This window comes from Anopheles ziemanni, chromosome 3, assembly GCF_943734765.1.
Source record: "Anopheles ziemanni chromosome 3, idAnoZiCoDA_A2_x.2, whole genome shotgun sequence".
Lineage (NCBI taxonomy): Eukaryota > Metazoa > Arthropoda > Insecta > Diptera > Culicidae > Anopheles > Anopheles ziemanni.
Window position 1 is genome coordinate 7,306,323 of NC_080706.1, and position 18,045 is coordinate 7,324,367.

Consider the following 18,045-nt stretch of genomic DNA (forward strand, 5'->3'; position numbering starts at 1 on the left):
CAATTGCAGGAAAAAAATGAGGTTAGAATCAATCGAGTGACAATGGAAAAATTAAACAAACACATTGCTGCGATGGGAGGGAAAGGTAATGATGTGTAATTTTTTGACGTTCACGTGACTTTGGAATGTACTTTTTCCGTACTTTTATCTTTCAGCATCCAAGCAGGCAAATGAATACAGTGCACTACTACAATGCTGTAGTTCATGTAAATCAGAACTTACAGGAAATATCGAAGAACTGGAAAAGGAAATCGAAGGCCTTTCTGCTGCCCTAAATGAGTCGACATCTAAGTATGAAATGTTGAAAAAGGAATATGCATTGAAAAACATAAAACTGTCTGACGACGTGGCACAAATGCAGTACGAACATGAGCAAATGAAGCCTATTATTTCCGAAAAGCATGAGACCATCTCAAAATTAAAATTCCTCCAAGAGAAAGCTGCAGAAGATTTAAAACAAATGAATTTGAAAAACGAACAAAATATGAATAATTTGAGGAAAGAGCTGGTCGATGTAGAGCAAGAAACAAAGAAATTGGTTGACGAAAAACAACATGCTTGTGATGCAATTAGCAAACTTAAAGAAAGTATCCGAAGCGAAGAAAATGAAATTCGTGCTCTGCAAGAAAAAACGAGCAGTGTAGAAAAGCATGCAGCTAAGTTGGATGAGGACCTAAAGACAGCCGAATATAGAATCAATGGCTTGGAGGAACAACTCCAACAGCAGAAAAAAGAACCTACAACTACCGGTATCACGATAACACCAGCTCCAAAAAGACTGCAGTTTGCTACGGTTCGACCACTTCAAAAGAAAAAAAAATACAGTGCCATTCCGACACCAGACCGGGAGGGCGATTCTATCAGCATAGTAAGTTTTGTGTGGGTAAACCCCTCCTGTTTCATATTTTTTCAAATAATATCTTATTACTTGTATACCATATTCTTATTGGCTTTTTAGGTATCATTTCACCACAACAATCGCGATACATATACAGAGAGTTCCAATTCTGGATTTGATACCGGAGAAGTCATGGATGATAACTAGCTGTCGTCATCGAGTTACGACACGTTAAACAATTGTTTCCTTATTATTCAAAACACTCAAAACCACATATTAATTGCATATCACTATGTACAACTGGAGTATGATAAACAAAAACCTTTATAAACTTTCATGCAAAATATTTTGTATCTTTTTCTTTACTTTTTCTTGAATTTTCTAATATAAACATTGTGTGTTGTATCTTTTATTGCCAATTTTGGATTTAAGAAAAATGATCTATTTTAATCAACGAGCATGATTTAAAAATACCCACGAAGAATAGTTGAGTACTTTCGTCTATGTAGAAAACTGTTTAAAAATTGTGTAATAGGCTGGCCTATATTGAAACGGCTTCAATCGTTGCCTAGCAACAGTACAGCCATCTTTCTTTTTTGCGGGTCTATTGCATTGTGGAGTAGATGACATCTGCTTAGTTGGGTTCAAGTCGTCGAGACGAAAAGGTGTCAACGAAGCGTTGTTCATTACTTTCTGCTAGTTAAACATTTAAAACGTGAGAATGTCGGATAATCAACCGCAAAAAGGCGAATTCAGTGACAACCAATCAAGTCCTAGTAGTGTTGAGGATTTTGCAGGCAACACCATGTCCCAAGAAGTTGCGCAAGACTTACACCATCTAATGTTTGAGGATAAAAAGGCTTTGCTTACCGAATATGTACGGCAAACTATTAAAAGCTACCGGCAGCAGAACAATATTTTCGGCTTAGAAAAATCGTTGAAAAAAGCAATGATTGAATTGGAGATGGTTAAACAACATCTGCAAAACGAACAACGATGCCGAGCGGACGTGCAGGCTTTGTATGTAATCCAATTGTTCTTTTCATGTTTTCGTATTATCATTTTTTTCATCGTTGTAGAACAAAAGAACGCCAAGAACTGTCACGTAATTTAAACGCCAAACAGGAGATAATTGATAGACTTGTGAAACAGGTAGAAACGGTCCGCGCACAATTTAAAAATGAGGTCCGAACTAATCGACAGAAAATAGAAGATTTGAGCAAAGGCGTTTCGGTGATGGGAGAGAATGGTAACCATTTATTTCTCTTGTTTAAGTACCTATAGCATGTACTTATTTTAGATCTTCTGTTCTTTTTTTAAAGCATCCAAGCAGGCGAATGAATTCCAGACACTTGCGGAACGCTGGAATGCATGTAAGATGGAGCTCGAAAAAAGAATCAAGCATTTGACGGAAGAAAAGAGCGTACTATATGCCAGTCAAATTGAATTGGCGACAAAAATTGAAACATTGATAAAGGAGCAGGAAATGTCTACTATGACACTATCTGAGGAGCTAAAAATAAAACAGCAGAAAAATGAGCGCGGTAAGCATGAGATTTCCGAAATTAACGAGACAATCACAAAGCTGGAACAAGCGCAAGATCAGGCAACCGAAGAATTTAAGCAAACCAAGCTGAGTGGTGAACAACTTCTCAATAATTTCCGGGAAGAGTTGCAAGCCAAGCAGGCGGAAAAAAAGAAACTGCTTGATGAGAAAGCACAAGCATGCGATGAAATTCGTCAACTTCGTGAAAATTTAACAGAATTGAAAAATAGGAAGCATGCCGCACTAGAGAATCTGAACAAAACTGAAGAATTGAACTCGCACAAGGGAGAGGAATTGAAAAAACTACTTGCAATGGAGGAAAACCTCAAAGAGCAAATAAAGTCAAAGTCAAAGTTTCCCAACATAATGAAGCCAGGAGCACAAACGAAAATACCTGTACCTAAACCTACATCATTAAGTACAAACAAGAATGCAACAAGAATAAGCCAGGAAAGCGATTCAATGAGCATTGTAAGTTTTATAAGTGTTAATTTCTCTGTTAAGCATTTTTCAACTAATGTTGTATGCCATATTTTATTTATTTTTTAGGTATCATTTCATCATGACAACCGAGTTAGATACATTGAGAGTTCCAACTCCAGATTCGACACCACAACCGAAATGGATTAATATATCCTGTTTTTTTCTTCCCCTTTTCATTTCTCTTCAACTAAAAAAGATATCTGTTTTCGCTAGAAAACATATCTTTGTCATTCCTACACCTATTTGCTTATGTTTCCATACACGCACACTGAACATGGATTTAGATTTTCAATAAACATGAACTAAATTTCTATAAACTATTCTACCGGTTATTCTACTAGCCTTCCTTACCTTTTTCCTATTTTTGAAGGTTCTGTGCATCTTTGGTTAAGTACTAAAGTGGAAGTGGCTAATTACATGTATGTGGGTAACGTGTTTCTATCCATGTGTTATAAATCATTTTTTAATAAAATATTTAACTTCCCTCTAACTTGTATCTTGGTGGTCCATAATCATGTGGTACACCACCAGGCGCTAGCTGACATCTATTTGCTTAGAAAGTACATTTGATGTGGACTTTGCAGGCTTCGTCACACTGAACTCTTCATATTTGATCAAAAAAGGAGAAGCATCACCAGCACAGCCAAATGGCCGTTGGAGTTCGTGCTCGTCCGACCAGTTCCCTGCTCAAACCATGCAAAACACTGCGCTATGACGGCTCCCGCGCTGTTGCCTCCAGCGGGAATGGATGGATCTGGCGGTGGCTACAGTATTCTTCCAACACCCGCTCAACTATCCCGCAAAAGGCGCACGCCTCGATCATCGCGACCCGCGCCACAGATGCTCTCGTTCTGGCGTTCGCGTAGATGTTCGGCATTTTGCCAGCGGTTTTGCCCGTCCCCTCTGGGGGCCGAGCGAGCGAAACAAGTTTCACTTTCACTGCTCCACATGCGCACCTCGACCTGTCCGAGGCGATAATGCCGAGTGTGCTTGGCGGAATGTCAATGCGCTGGAGAAATTTCTTCTCCCGACGATCCGCGTGCGAATGAGCTTTCGGGGCCAGTCGGTGAATGACACCAGTTCTGTTCAGACTTACGGAAACAGAAGTCGCGTGGTTAAAAGTTACTCTCTTGAATTGAACGTGATTCTTTTGCTTCAGTCACACGCGTGGGGCTCGTTTTACTTTCGGATTGTAGTTATCGCGGGATAAAATCTGAACCACAAAAATACGCACGTACCAGCGACGATGGCTGGCACTATTTTGCACCTCAGCATAGTTTGCTTGTTGGCAAGCTACCTCTCCGGTGTCGATTCGGCCGTCATACTACCGAAAATACCTGACGTTCTAAATCCACCTGTTCCGGACGGTGTCGACCTAGTACAGCAGTCCGCCTTTCTCGAGAGCACCGACCAGGACCCGGAAGTGACCCCCGGCCTATTCCAGGGCGACATGGCCATGGACAACCGGATGTACCGGTACTGGCGCGTCGGCCTGAACTGGGATGTGTTTCCGGAGCGCATCTGGCCGAACGGTACCGTACCGTACGCGATCAGTCCATTGTACGAGGTGGACGATCAGGTGACAATACTGCAGGCCATCCGCACGCTCAACTTCATGACGTGCGTCAACTTCGTACCATGGAACGGCAAGGACAAGGACTTTCTGCTAATCTGGCCGATTAAGTATCCGAAAGGTTGCTGGAGCTACGTTGGTAAGATTGGCGGCACGCAGATCGTGTCCTTGCAGCCACCGGACGAGCGTAGCCCGAACTGTCTCGGCAACGAGGGTCGCGCGATTCACGAGTTAATGCACGCGCTAGGCATCTTCCACGAGCAGTCCCGTGCCGACCGGGATCGCTTTGTGAAAATTATATGGGACAACATCATTCCAGGTAGGCGAGGGAGCCCTATGAAACATGAAACGAACGATTGAAACGTCGGTACTTCTTTATTCGTCCTCTTTGCAGCTTTCAAATCCAACTTCGAAAAGCAATCGTTGAAAAACACCACGTACAGCTTCGAGTACGACTACAATAGCATCATGCACTACGGGAAAAACTACTTCAGCATCGGTAAGGGTAAGCCGACGATTGAGACCAAGATGCCGGGGATCAAGCTCGGCCAGCGCCAGGCGCTTAGCACGACCGACTGCCTGAAAATCAACGATTTGTACAAGTGTCTAGACAATCCTAAGATAAGCAAAAAGTACTACAACCTTTGCAAAACTCTTGGCATTTGAGGACCGCCTCTGGCTGCCGCCGATAGGAATGTATTTTACGGCTATTTATATCATTCAATCTCGAATCATTTACCAGCTACACCAGCAGTGGTGTATGACTGCAATCTCTCAATTCGCAAACCCCTTAAAATAACACTTATGCGATAAGTGAAGTGAGTCAAATATAACCAGTTTAGTGTAACTAAAAACAAACTTTTTTATACGTGAAAATACGTTCAAACAACATAGAGGGATAAAATTTTCGATTCGACGGATAACACACGTGTCGGTAGCCGTTCAATCTTTCTCGAAAGTACAATTAGTTTTGCAACGATGACATTGGAATCAACGGAAAGACGCAGAGAAGTGATAAGGTGTTAAAATTAAAAATATTTATTTTTTCATCATTTTCTTTTACATTTTCGAACCACTTCTCCCCCCAGATGGTGGAAGAGCTCCGGTTGTGACATAAATAAAAACTTATTCAAGTCAAGTTCTTGCACATGTGCATTTGTTATCGGAATACCAGGAGGTGATGGGTGGTGGCTATTCGTTAGCCTGATCCCGTGTTGTAGCTAACACGTGGAACAAGCCCCTCCGATTTTCGCGTAGCTATTATTGCCTACATGAATTTTCCCTAGGTAAGTTTGTAAAAGGTCACATCTATCTTTCAGGAAATGGGGAGGGGAATACTACACCACATTCTGGTGAAAAAACAGATTCCGTGTACGATAAATAAGCGTGGGATGTTGATTGTTTTTGTATTATATCTTCATCATCCGGAGTCGGGGGAGAAGTAACAGGTTTATTACAGATGGTAAAGAAACAAAATATATTTCATTTCCTATTCATAAACCGTGGGGCCGGACACATGTAATCATCGTCTCGCCATATTCTCCATTGCCCCAGGGGATGGGGGTGGTGTGTAATATTTTAATTTTATAAGCTGTGGCATTGTACGCGTAGTGTGTGTGAGTGGGTGGTGCTCGTACACTTGTGTCATTTATCACAGAGTAATATAAGAAAATAAGAAAAATTAAAAGAGTAAACATGCTGCAGCTTCATGTTGGCCTAGAGCTACTTCCATCTACTACTTCTTCCGCTCTACTCGTTCTCCTTTCTCATTTCCTCCGGTAGAAGTTGCTTGAATAATATTTAAAGGTATAATGATTCCTGCACTGAGCCGCCGTCGCACTTGCTTGCTGCTGCTGCTGCTGCCGCCGAGGGGCGCGCGCACACACGACTTTTTTTTCATGATGGTCTACTTTTCTTGCCTGAGAGAGAATAGGTAGTGTTGTGCCATACTAACTAAATCCTAAGCGACCTACATAGATCGCACGCTAACACAACAAATAGGACGAGATAGGACAAAAATAGCGCCACGGAATACTACTAGGGCTGGAAGGAGCGGATGATCGTTTTGCTCCTTTTTCCGAGTTACTCTACTACTTTTCTCAGCATAGTGGGATGTTTTCCTGTTTTTCTTTTCCACCAACATATACTACGACACCACTTGTGGAGTGATTGAAAATTTCGGTGAGACACATGCCGTCTGTCATACAAGCATGAGATGATGGTTCCGTTCGCAATACCTTTCCCCCTTGATCTTCACATACCATTACCGATGCGGTCAACCGTTACATTACGCACTGAGGCTAGGAGGATTCTTCTCACAGTAGTCCTATCTAGCTATTGATATTTTACCTTCTGTTACAATTATAATCATACTAACAAATTCTTACTACAGTCCGACTCGGTACTCAGGTTTAAAAAAAATTACTTAAAACGAACTAGCAAGAAACCACTGGTTGGTGGGAGTATAATGATAAAGTGTGTGGGTGTTTTAGTGAGAGATATAATTCAGATTAAAAGGGGACAAAATGGATAAATAGATGTTACAATCGGATAAAGGGATAAAGTTATCTTAATGGGCTATATACCTCGCACCCGGGGATAATAGAACACTTTCAGTTGCAAGTGTGAATGCATTCTCTGCGAACCTTCCGGCCGCATAAATCTGCTACGGTGGTTAGCTGTCAAAAAAAAATCCCCATCTTCGCAAGTACGACGTATATTATGTACGTACGTCGATTTTTTGTCTACTACTGCCTCATATTTTGAACGGTTGAACCCTCCTTATTCATCGAATCTGGTATGTTTGGTACCCCGCGAATCGTAGCCATTCGAACTACTACTTGCCGCCGCTGCACCGTAGCTGTTGGAATAACCATTGCTGCTGCCAGCACCACCACCGTATCCGCCCCGGCTACTGCTGGCCCCATCGTACTGTCGCTTCAGACCGAACGACGACGACGACGATCCACCTCCATTACGGTAATCTCCACCGCCGCCTCCACCAAAGCGGCTACCGCCGCGTCCGCCAGAGCCAAAGTCACGTCCACCCCGGAATGTGCCGAAGCGACTGAAGCGATTGTTACCGCCGCCGCCCATGTGACGCCACTTGGCAAGCTCCGGTGGAACCACCTGGTGTGCCTCTTCGAGGATACTGACCAACTCCTTCGCCATCTTGCGCTCGTTGTAGGTGAAGAAGGTGTACGCTTCGCCGGTGGCATTGGAGCGCCCCGTGCGGCCGATACGATGGACGTAGTCCTCCGTCTGCTGCGGGTAATCGTAGTTGATCACCACCTTGATTCCGTCGACATCTGCAAATGAAGAACCGCACGCAGCACACAAAAACGAACAATAACGAAAAATTAGTAAACGACGAAGAGGTTTTTCGAGTGCCTTTCAAAAAACGAATTAAATATCGCAAGCAAAAGTACTAATTCGTAAGGGTTTATGTTCTATCCGTAAGTGATGATGGTTTTATGCAATGCTGATGATGAAATGAACTCATGAACGATGAATGCTAAATGTTGAAAACAACATGAATTGGGAGCTTCCAATGAAAATCAAAATTTTGAAAATTATATTCTCTTCTATTCAAACGTTACTAAATGTTAATGTCTCTTCGGCGAAAAAAATACACGCTGCAACGGAATAAAGTATCCGTTGAGTTTTGTTTGGGCCTAAGAGCGGGATGCATTTATCTACGAGCGTTTATAATAGCACTGGCAGAACACGGAAAACTTTCGTAGAAGCTATGACATTCGTACCAGCGACTCTATGCTCGCAAATGTCCATCGTATATTATATCTGAACCGTTTTTAAATTAGGTAATAGGAAAAAAAAACAAAGCGTGATGAAGATGAGCATGAAAAAAATGAGGCGGAAGCGAGAATGTCAACGGTTTGTTGTTTTGCACTAGACCAATTTCCCAATACGACTCTAGAATGTAATGAAAACCATATGCCATTGAGCAGAATATGGGAATGTCTCGTACACGAATTGCTAGAGAGAGGTTCATTAAAACAAACTGAGTTAGGAGAGACGGCCAAAAGGGCACAACAACACAAAACCAGCCGTTGAGCACTATTGACCGCATTAGTACTTCTAGTAGTAAATAGTAAAAAAGAACGCTTAAAATTATTATGAACAGCACAAAATACAAACCGTCATTTTCATATTTCATCAGAGCCTTTCCATGCGAGTAACTCGAGTTACTCCATTTTCTCGGGCACACGTTTTGTGCTCCTTCCACTAATTCCCCTTTGATCTTGCTCCTATGCACACCTCCGACGGTGGCGCGCCGTGGAGGAGGTGCAGAAAGGTACGACACTATCTTTACGAGACAATTACGAGCAGCAATATGCTCGCGACTAAAGCCGCGCGTATCCGTGGTGTGTGAATATTGAAGGATGGATTTTCGTGTGTCTTCTCTCTTGTGAGTACTACTACTACACTACATACAGCTGCGATGTACTACTGCGTTCAAATCTGGCCTGCCGCCAACCGCCTATGTCCGCCTCATCATCACCATCATCATCGTTGTCGTCGAAATCTGGCGTGTTCGTTTCCTCCCACGCCATTTGAAGACTATTGCAGTGATGTGGACGACGAAGACGGCAATTCCGTTGGGATTGGCTTGAAGACGTCGCGATACGCTACACACCAATAATATGCTATAGCCGACGATGCATATCGCGTACGGTGTAAAGTATGTGGTAAGTCGATCGCGTCTCCAACTTTATATGAATGCAGGACGCAGGTTTTATGACCGCTGTGTTTTCGTCGTACGCACTCCGGAGGCACACAAATAAAGAGGATCCCAGATTCTCCAGATTACGACAATGCCGAAGTTCTACTGGTTAGCCATAGCTCTCCACCGACCATCTTTTCTCTTCGCGAAACGGGTTGCGTACGATGTAGTCAGAAACGGCAATGATTGCGGAGGAGATGGCGTTTGATCAGCATCCAGAATCGCTCCTGAGTGGTGGTTTTTCAGCTGCCATCAGTCGCAATCTCGCTTGCCGCACAGGATGATCGAGTGGATGTTGGGATTGTAAGATCTCTTTCTTGTCGTGAATACTCCTCACGTGCTCGAGCACGCGGTATCCTGGAGATAATGTGCGCATACAAAATGACGTTCGGCAAAATAAATAATGTAGAAAAGGGCGAACAAACGTGGCACCTCACATCTCAACATATGTGAAAGAGTGTGATGAGAAAATGCCCATGTCCATACATCGTGTGCCATCTATCCAATGCAGAAAAAGGAGAAACGATCCACCACTTCGTTTCCCATAACGACAGTACCTCAGTATAAAGGTGATCTGCAAGTGATCGCGCGCGCCTTTTGATCCAAGCGCGCGAGGTGATCATCATTTGTTTGTTCGATCGCACATTTCTCCTTCGTACCACATGTTTTGCGCGTGCGGCGTACGAAAGAAGAGGTAGTAGTAGGTAGTGGTAGTTCTAGTAGCAATAGTAGTAGTAGTAGCAGTAGTAGTTCTCTAGACGACGCCCGATTGCCCGAACGGATTCGCCCGCTATTGGATGCGACATTTGCACGCGCACACAACGAGAGAGCACTCCGCCCTAGAGCAGCATCGGTCGCATATATGCGTCGTTAGTAGAGGCCGTTTGATCGGTAACCTATGCCCCTTGGCGAGGATATTGTTTTGTGACTTTGCGTATGCATCTCTCACTCTCCCTGTTCATAAGGGCCATGTGTAAGGGCTCGCACCGTGTAACATACACTTTTCCCGTCCATTACAATGTCATGCTCTTTTGGATTCATGAACGCGCACCATTCACACACAGCCACCGCCGTATACTGCGCGTACGCCACACCTATACCAACGGGTTTTCTTGGAACAGGCGAGGTCGACGCGCGTGTGTTTTCAGCGGAAGGATGATTTGTGGGTGCTCGATTGCTATATTGCTTTCATTGTACGGGCGAAACATATGTAAAACAGCGGGCAGAGATGTACTTTTGCTCACTATCCCCACCACAGCAGCAGGTTGGTCCGGCCTCTGGAAGAGAAAGAACGACACGAGATCGGAGGGAAAAGAAAAAGCAGAACAGTTGAGTAAAAACTAGTCGAATTGAGTGTAAAAAAATTGCGAGACGAAAATGCGCGCGTGCCTAGAAGAGTATACTTTTGATTGTTACTGGTCTGCAAACTGAATTTAACTTTGTTGCTCGAGTTCTGCTCCTACAGCCAACAATTGGAAGCGCGATCATCAACGGAATCAACCGCAACACACGACACGGAGGAAGGAAGATGCGAAACTTTACACACACTCGAAAATTAGCTATCAACTAACACTTTTCACGCCAAATGATCATTTTGTCAAATTCTGGATTCCTAGAAGACGTACTTTTTCTCTACCACAATTTTCATTCATGGACAACTCTTTAAGGGGAATGGAACAACAAAACATCTGCCGTGTTCGCTAACACGCCCTCATCTGTCGAAGGCGTGCTTTGCACAACGCTGAGAAGGAAAGGCTCACCTTTTAAAGCACTGTGTGGTACTTTCTCTGCAACCCAATTCACCCAATCCCTTTCATCCATCACATCCATCCACAACAAACGTACAGTCAAGGGAGTTTTATACTCCAAAGATCAGTCATTCAACCCACAGCAGAGAGAAAGTTGTACGTGCGTTCGTTTCTTTTCTGGATGTGCCGTTCTTGTATGATGAAATTGAGTTTCACATGTTTTGAAGGATGCATAAAAAGAATCAAATTTTGATGACTTACCGAGACCACGAGCGGCCACATCCGTTGCCACCAGTATGCAGGAGCGGGCGTTGCGGAAGCGATTCAGAGCACGTTCACGCTCCTGCTGTGATTTGTCACCGTGCATTCCAACCGCATCGTAGCCATAGCGGCGGATTTGCATACTTATCTGATCACACCGGCGCTTGGTGGTGGTGAAGATCAGAATTTTGCCCGGATTTCCGGCACGGTATAGTTCCTCCAGCAGCTTTCCGAGTCTGGAGGAGAAAGCAAATTTAGTAGAGAATTAACTAATGAAATATAATTTAAACACACGCCACACACTTTGATTACTTACTCTTGATTCTTCTCTGTCTCCTCAATGACACGCACGTGTTGGGTAATGTTGTGATTGGCCGACAGCTCCAATGAACCAACGTTGATCTGGACGTAATCGCCGAGGAAATCGCGGGCCAATCGTTGGACCTCCTTTGGCCAAGTGGCGGACCACATGAGAATCTGTCGATCCGGTCGAACTTGCTCGAGGATCTTGCGGATCTGCGGTTCGAAGCCCATGTCCAACATGCGATCAGCTTCGTCCAGCACCAGGTACGTAACGCGCTGGAGCGTCGTGGTACCGGATTCGAGGAAATCGATCAAACGGCCTGGCGTGGCAATGACGATCTCTACGCCACGGCGCAAGTCCGAAGCCTGCGGTCCCTTGCTGGAGCCACCGAACAGGCACGTGTTGCGAATGTACGACGAGGAGCCAAAATCCGTCGCCACCTGCTGGATCTGCTGAGCGAGTTCACGGGTCGGCGCCAGCACAAGCACAAGCGGCCCACGGACGGACGGGTCCGGCTTCTGATGGTTGATGTGCACGATGGCCGGTAGCATGTAGCCGAGCGTTTTGCCGGAACCGGTCTTCGCCACGCCGACCATGTTCAGACCGCTTAGCGCAATCGGCCAGCCCTGGGCCTGGATCGGTGTCGGACTCTTGTAGCCCTGCTTCTCGATCTCGCGCATCACGTAGTCGGGAATGTCGGCCTCATCGAACTCGGTGATAGGCTTCGGGCAGTCGCCAACGAGCGTAATGTCGTGCTTCGCTAGGAACCGATCGACGTCTTTCTGCGAGCGATTACGCACGACCGAGTGTTCGCGGTAGAAGTCCTTCTTGAACGGTGCCAACGTTAGTTTGCTCCAGTCGATCTTCTGCATCGTGACGCCGGCGTCGGACCACTTGTCACGACGCCCTCCATTGCCGCCACCTCCGCCGCCAAAACGGCTACCTCCTCCACCGTACCCACCACCGGAGCCGTTGGCACCGCTACTACCACCGTAACCACCACTTCCACCACTGCGCGAGCCGGAACCTCGTTTGAATTCCGTGCCGGTGCGCTTCACACCGTGGTACGGTTCCTTCTTGTAGTCTTCTCGCTCGAATCTCGGAGCCCTTGAAGATGAAACGATAAAAAATACAAATCATGTGATATTTCCTCGAACATTTTCACACTCGTGGTTTTTTCTTTTCGCTCGGTTTTTTTTCTGAACAGTTACTTTCTATCTCAGATGATTCTTGGGATTCTCTATTTTTTCCTTTCCGTAAAGATCGTTTTAATGAGTATGCTTTTTTATGGTCGGGGGTTGCAAGCTAGGAGAGTCGGTTTACAACAGGCTAAAGTAATTATGGGTTCAGGTCTGTGTGCATGCGCGTGTGCGAATCAGTGTATCTCTAATATTATCATCGTCACATAGCTTCTTCCACCAGCAGCAGCGACAAGATCGTCCAATAACGGTAATAACAGCAGCGCATGCTCTTTTGTTTTTCATCTCGAAAGGCTATGCGAGAAGTCCCGTGAACTACCCGCCGGTACGGAAGAGGACGTACTTTTATCATTACTGCCGTATCGATGCTGTAGATGCAGCTTCTGGTGTGCGGGTAGTTTCGCGAAGAAGGGATGATCGAGCGCCTCGGCAAGCGTGATCCGATCGTTCGGATCGTACTCGAGCATCCGGCCGATGAGGTTGAACAACTGCGCGTGTTCAGGAGCATCGCAAATGGCACTGCGGGCGAGCGGTTTGCAGTTTTCGCGCACGTACCGCGCGTTCGACGTCTTCTCGTCCCAGTCGAGCTTGCCATGGTGAAAGTATCGAGTGCGCGTTTTCTTCGCCATGCGATACGGAATGGGACCGAGGATACGTTCCATCATCGCGAGATGTTCTCGGTTGTCGTGCGTCTGGAACAGCGTGATACCCAGGTAAAGCTCGTACATAATGCACCCGATCGACCAGACATCGCACGGTTGTGCCCATCCCAGCTCCAGTATCACCTCCGGCGCCCGGTAGTGCCTCGTCGACACGATCGTGCTGTGATACTCATGGTCGAAGATGGCGTTGCCGAAATCGATCAACCGTATATCGCTACAATTGACGTGGCGGACTTCTCGACTTTTCCTCGTACTATTGCTGGGCACCGTCGTGAACTCGGAGTTGACGAACAAAATATTTTCTGGCTTTAGGTCTGTGTGCGTGAGCTTTATACTGTGCAGAAAATTAACTGCAAAACACAACTGATAGGCCATGTGTCTTACGTGCTCCATCGGGAAGGGTTCGTATTTGTTATCCTTCAGGAAGTCATACACGCTCAGTCCGAGCATTTCGAACGCTATACAAATGTGCCCATGGAAGTCGAACCAGTCCAGCATCTGGATACACAGGTACCGTCCGAACGGATCTTTGGCAATGATCTCCTCCAGCACATTGATCTCCAGCTTGGCCGCCTTGCGATACTTCTCCACGTTCCGTATGATCTTCAGGGCAATCGTTTGTTCCTTGGCCGTGTCCTTCACTTTGACCACTCGCCCAAAAGTACCTTCACCTAGGGTAGATAACAGTTTGTATCTATTATGCAGTACATCACCGGATTGGTATATCAAGTGTCCGTCCGAGTCGTTCCTCACGGCGCTGCTGGTGTGCTTTTTGGGATCTTCCGGCCGGTGCTGCTCTCGCTCCCGCTCTCTGTCTTTGCGTGACGTCCGTGAATCCTCGCGACGCCTCGGCTGCTTCTCTTCCCGATATCTGTTCTTCCTGTGGCCGCCACTGGTGGAACCGAGGCTGCGCTGGTGATGAGACTCTTCTGAACGCTTCCGTTTTCTACGGGACGAGCTTGTGTTTGATTTCCTCGCACTCTTATAGCCGTCGCCGGACTCTGTATGATGCTTCAAACGTTTCTCCTCGTATCGTCCAACGCCGCCGCCGCCGCCGCCGACAGACGACCTGGACCCGGACCTCGAATGAAGCCTTCGTTTTGAGCGTGGCATCGCTGTCTGTGTTGGTGGTTGATGCTGATATGTGGACAAATTTACGAAAACAAGCACCAAAAAACGTATCATAACCGACTCTGGACGGTTGATTCAAGGAAATGGCAAAATTATCGACGGTTTTTACTTTTTTACGTTACTTTTTACTTTTTTTTATTAGTTACTTCCACTTTTCAACCTCCTTGTTCGAAACCAACACGACGCCATTAGCGACCAAACGCACGCAACGTACGATACAGCACGACGTGGGTGCTTGAATTTGTCGATACGCATGGGATTTCAAAACACCTTGGAGTCCTTGGCAAGAACATAGCTGTTCGAAGAAGCTAGAATTTAGCTTTCCGGTAAATTTCTTGAGAAACGAAATCAAAAATGTCCAGATCGTACAAAGATTTCACCAGCCCATATTGCTGTTGCGGCAGTTTCCTCTCACACACACACACACATACCTGAAGTGACCCGCACGCACACTAACACCACCTCAATAACGTGTGCCCTCTCACTCGCTCGAAAAATACCAGCAGGCAACACTGCCGGCGGAGCAGCTAATGACGCCTCATGATGGAAGCTCAAAGATGTGTGTGACTAACGGCCGCCATCTTGTTTCCACATATTGGAAAACCAAGGCCAATTAAAACTTTTCCAAACGCTGTTTTCGATCTTTTCGCATGACCCCTGTTCTAAGAAAACTACTGCACACGATATTTTTGTACAAATCGAGCGAGAAAAGCAATCCCACGACTACAGTTTGCAAAGTTAACCTCAACCACGCCAATACCACGTGCAGACCACGCCACACCTGGCCTCCTCTTTTCAATACTTTTCTATCATTTGCAAGCTATGTAAAAGGTTTCTGCACTTTACTTACATGTCAAATTCGTCCACAATGCTTTCCTTATTGAAGGGAGTCGAATAAAATCGACTGAAACTTGGCGATATGGCCGTAGGAAGCAAAATCCGTGAACGATCGCAGTCGAGCTGGGGTCGTGCTGTAGCTACTGCGTTGACTTCCGGGATTCGCAAGCGACTACCGAAATTGGCCGACGATGATGTACTGTAACAAAGAGAACGAACAACTGCCGTTAGTGACCGGCGATTCACTACACCCAACATGGCTGAAGGGTTTTTTTTCTCGGTTCTACTAGGCACTGCTCTGCTTATACTGTAAGCACTCTGGGGTGCTCCTCGTTTAGCAGTAGCAAATCGACAGAGGTGCTTACCTAATCACGGTCAATTCTGAAAAGACTGGCAGGCAGAAACAACGTCGCAAGAAACCTTCCGATTCGACGATTGAAGACCTTTTCCCACCTCTACAACCCGTTTATACTGTGCAGTCGCATCCGTTTATACTACCACACTATTGCTGGGTTGTACGTCTAAATGTACAGGTAATCCAGGTTTAATGGTGGTTTGAAACCTCTTTCTTTCAATCTAGTTTCAAGCAAAACGGAAAATGACTGTCAGTTCAGCAACGTCAACGAATGTTGCTGAAGCTGCCGCCAGATGCGAACTAATGGCCTTATCACACTGGTCACCAATGGTGGCATGGAAAAAGCACTGGATTGTCAAACGACCATCGAAAACGAATGACATTGGAGTGGCTGGGGGTCCGTTGGTGAATGAGCTTGCCCGTATCACCGAGCTGTCATTGTGTGGAGTTTGGTGTATCTGGCATGTTAAGCTTGATTTGAAAGTGATTCATGTTTTTTAATTTTATTAATAATCAATTATAAGCATAATAAGATTATAAAATTTCGGTATTTTAATCTTAAACTGCCGAAAACCGCATGAACCGAAAGTGAATTATATAAACTCCCACTCCCAGGTGGCCTGCCTTATCACACTACCAAGACGCACCAGTATGTCAAACTGGATGCCAAAACCAAATTTTGACAGTTCGGTGGCTTTGCAAAGCCACCATTGGTGACCAGTGTGATAAGGCCATAAATTTCCAAGCTCAAACTTTTTACATGATTCATAAATAACATATACCAATTCACAACAAAGCTTTGGCCACTGAGGGGGAATACAAATGAATCTGCTATATTACACTGGCACATTGGTTGGCACATTTTTTATATTTTCATTCGTTTATTGAAACCTATAACATCAGCACGATCAATCGATTAGTGCAGCGGTACCTTAAGAATATTTGTTCAGATTTATTTTAATTACCCTTTACTTTAATTATCAGGTTGAGGAGGATCGACAATTTTTTTAAAATTTGAAGAATATTTTTAAAATTAAAACTACACATTTCGAATGAAAAGTTTTCAAAAACAAAGAAATAACTAAAAAGACCCACGTAGTCAAAAGCGACGTCAACAGGAAATGTAAACAAAGTGATCATTTATTCAAACGTCAAGTGTTTAGTGAAAAATTTAGCCAGTTTCATATTTTGGTGACTAAAACAGAAGAATTGAAGCGCACCACCAGGCGGTTTACTGTTTTCCATACATTTATTGAACCATGGAAACTCCAGAAGTGCATATTGATGTTAGTGGGAACATGGAAACACCTCCGCAGGATACAAAATCCGGATTCAATTTGGCATCGTAAGTACTGCCTAAGGCTGCTAACAATAGTCATGACTCACTTCTAACATCACCTCATCATTTTCTTTTTTTCTAGGTTTTCCAATTTTTCCACACGTATTCCAAGCCTGTGGGAGCTGCTTCGCTTAAGCCGGCAAAACATACGGCCATGGTCGGAATTCCTACAGACTTCCAACTTCAAGACGGTTGCTAATGTTTCTCGGCTTACGAATCGCATCATCCGGAATCTGGCCTATTTCCAAAGCAATTATCTGTTTGTTTTTCTCGGATTGATTGTCTACTGTTTGTGAGTACTGTTTGCTCGGAGGAAAAAAGGACAATTCGATTTATTATTTAATTGAAACCCTCATTTACAGGTTAACCTCGCCACTAATATTGATCGTGCTTGGCGCGGCGTTCTACGCTTGCTATAAAATCAAGCAGAACAGCACTCCCGTGGCTTTTTTCAGCAAACAACTGAACACAAGTCAACAGTGCGTTGCAGTGGGTGTTGCATCGGTTCCACTGCTGTACCTGGCAGGAGCAGGAGCAGTAATGTTCTGGGTGCTGGGTGCCTCATTTTTTGTGATATCACTACACGCGGCCTTCTACAATATTGACGCTATCGTTACCGAAGATATGGAATCCTTCCTTTCCGAAACAGTATGAAACTGCGAGCTGGTGTATCGAACGAAAAGAATCTGCTCTAAAGCCAATTGTTGACTATCTATCAGCCTTTATATTTATTTTTTCTCGATTTGAAAAATCACATTACACTAACAAGATGTACGCAAACGAAATCAAAGAGCCCGTCAATATGAAAGCAATGGGCCAATAAGCAATTTTTACTGACGAATGAAATACGTTTCAAAATTTAATATGAATTTTTTAACGCTAATAAAGAATCGAACCTCGATACATCTTTGTAGATTTAACTATCTTCAATACTTATTCGCAAATTAACTAAGCGGGTGTTGTATTAGTTAAATAACAGCATTTATTTGAATAATATATTTGAAATATTTACCCACTGAAGCGAG

General features: G+C 44.7%; 5 protein-coding genes across 5 annotated transcripts; 3 read left to right on the top strand and 2 right to left on the bottom strand.

The window, feature by feature from the left end:
• Window positions 1-1,559: 1,559 nt before the first annotated feature.
• Window positions 1,560-3,014, top strand: LOC131289622 (golgin subfamily A member 6-like protein 4). Its single transcript, XM_058318916.1, has 4 exons — window positions 1,560-1,858; window positions 1,918-2,087; window positions 2,161-2,855; window positions 2,934-3,014. The coding sequence occupies exons 1-4, from the start codon at window positions 1,560-1,562 to the stop codon at window positions 3,012-3,014; spliced, it is 1,245 nt and encodes a 414-aa protein (XP_058174899.1).
• Window positions 3,015-4,067: 1,053 nt separating this feature from the next.
• LOC131287672 (hatching enzyme 1.2) lies at window positions 4,068-5,106 on the top strand. The gene is made up of 2 exons (XM_058316745.1): window positions 4,068-4,759; window positions 4,835-5,106. The coding sequence occupies exons 1-2, from the start codon at window positions 4,114-4,116 to the stop codon at window positions 5,104-5,106; spliced, it is 918 nt and encodes a 305-aa protein (XP_058172728.1). The 5' UTR covers window positions 4,068-4,113.
• A 2,081-nt stretch (window positions 5,107-7,187) lies between these two features.
• Window positions 7,188-15,584, bottom strand: LOC131286771 (uncharacterized). The gene is made up of 4 exons (XM_058315769.1): window positions 15,340-15,584; window positions 11,510-12,604; window positions 11,194-11,429; window positions 7,188-7,748 (listed from the first exon to the last, which is right to left on the bottom strand). Exons 1-4 carry the CDS (start codon window positions 15,582-15,584, stop codon window positions 7,222-7,224), a joined length of 2,103 nt encoding a protein of 700 aa, XP_058171752.1. The 3' UTR covers window positions 7,188-7,221.
• LOC131286773 (serine/threonine-protein kinase Doa) lies at window positions 12,673-15,477 on the bottom strand. The gene is made up of 2 exons (XM_058315770.1): window positions 15,340-15,477; window positions 12,673-14,495 (listed from the first exon to the last, which is right to left on the bottom strand). Exon 2 carries the CDS (start codon window positions 14,469-14,471, stop codon window positions 12,978-12,980), a length of 1,494 nt encoding a protein of 497 aa, XP_058171753.1. The 5' UTR covers window positions 14,472-14,495; window positions 15,340-15,477; the 3' UTR covers window positions 12,673-12,977.
• A 1,356-nt stretch (window positions 15,585-16,940) lies between the features above and the next one.
• On the top strand, window positions 16,941-17,911 carry LOC131286775 (prenylated Rab acceptor protein 1). Its single transcript, XM_058315774.1, has 3 exons — window positions 16,941-17,026; window positions 17,103-17,312; window positions 17,383-17,911. The coding sequence occupies exons 1-3, from the start codon at window positions 16,941-16,943 to the stop codon at window positions 17,672-17,674; spliced, it is 588 nt and encodes a 195-aa protein (XP_058171757.1). The 3' UTR covers window positions 17,675-17,911.
• The last annotated feature ends 134 nt before the right edge of the window (window positions 17,912-18,045 follow it).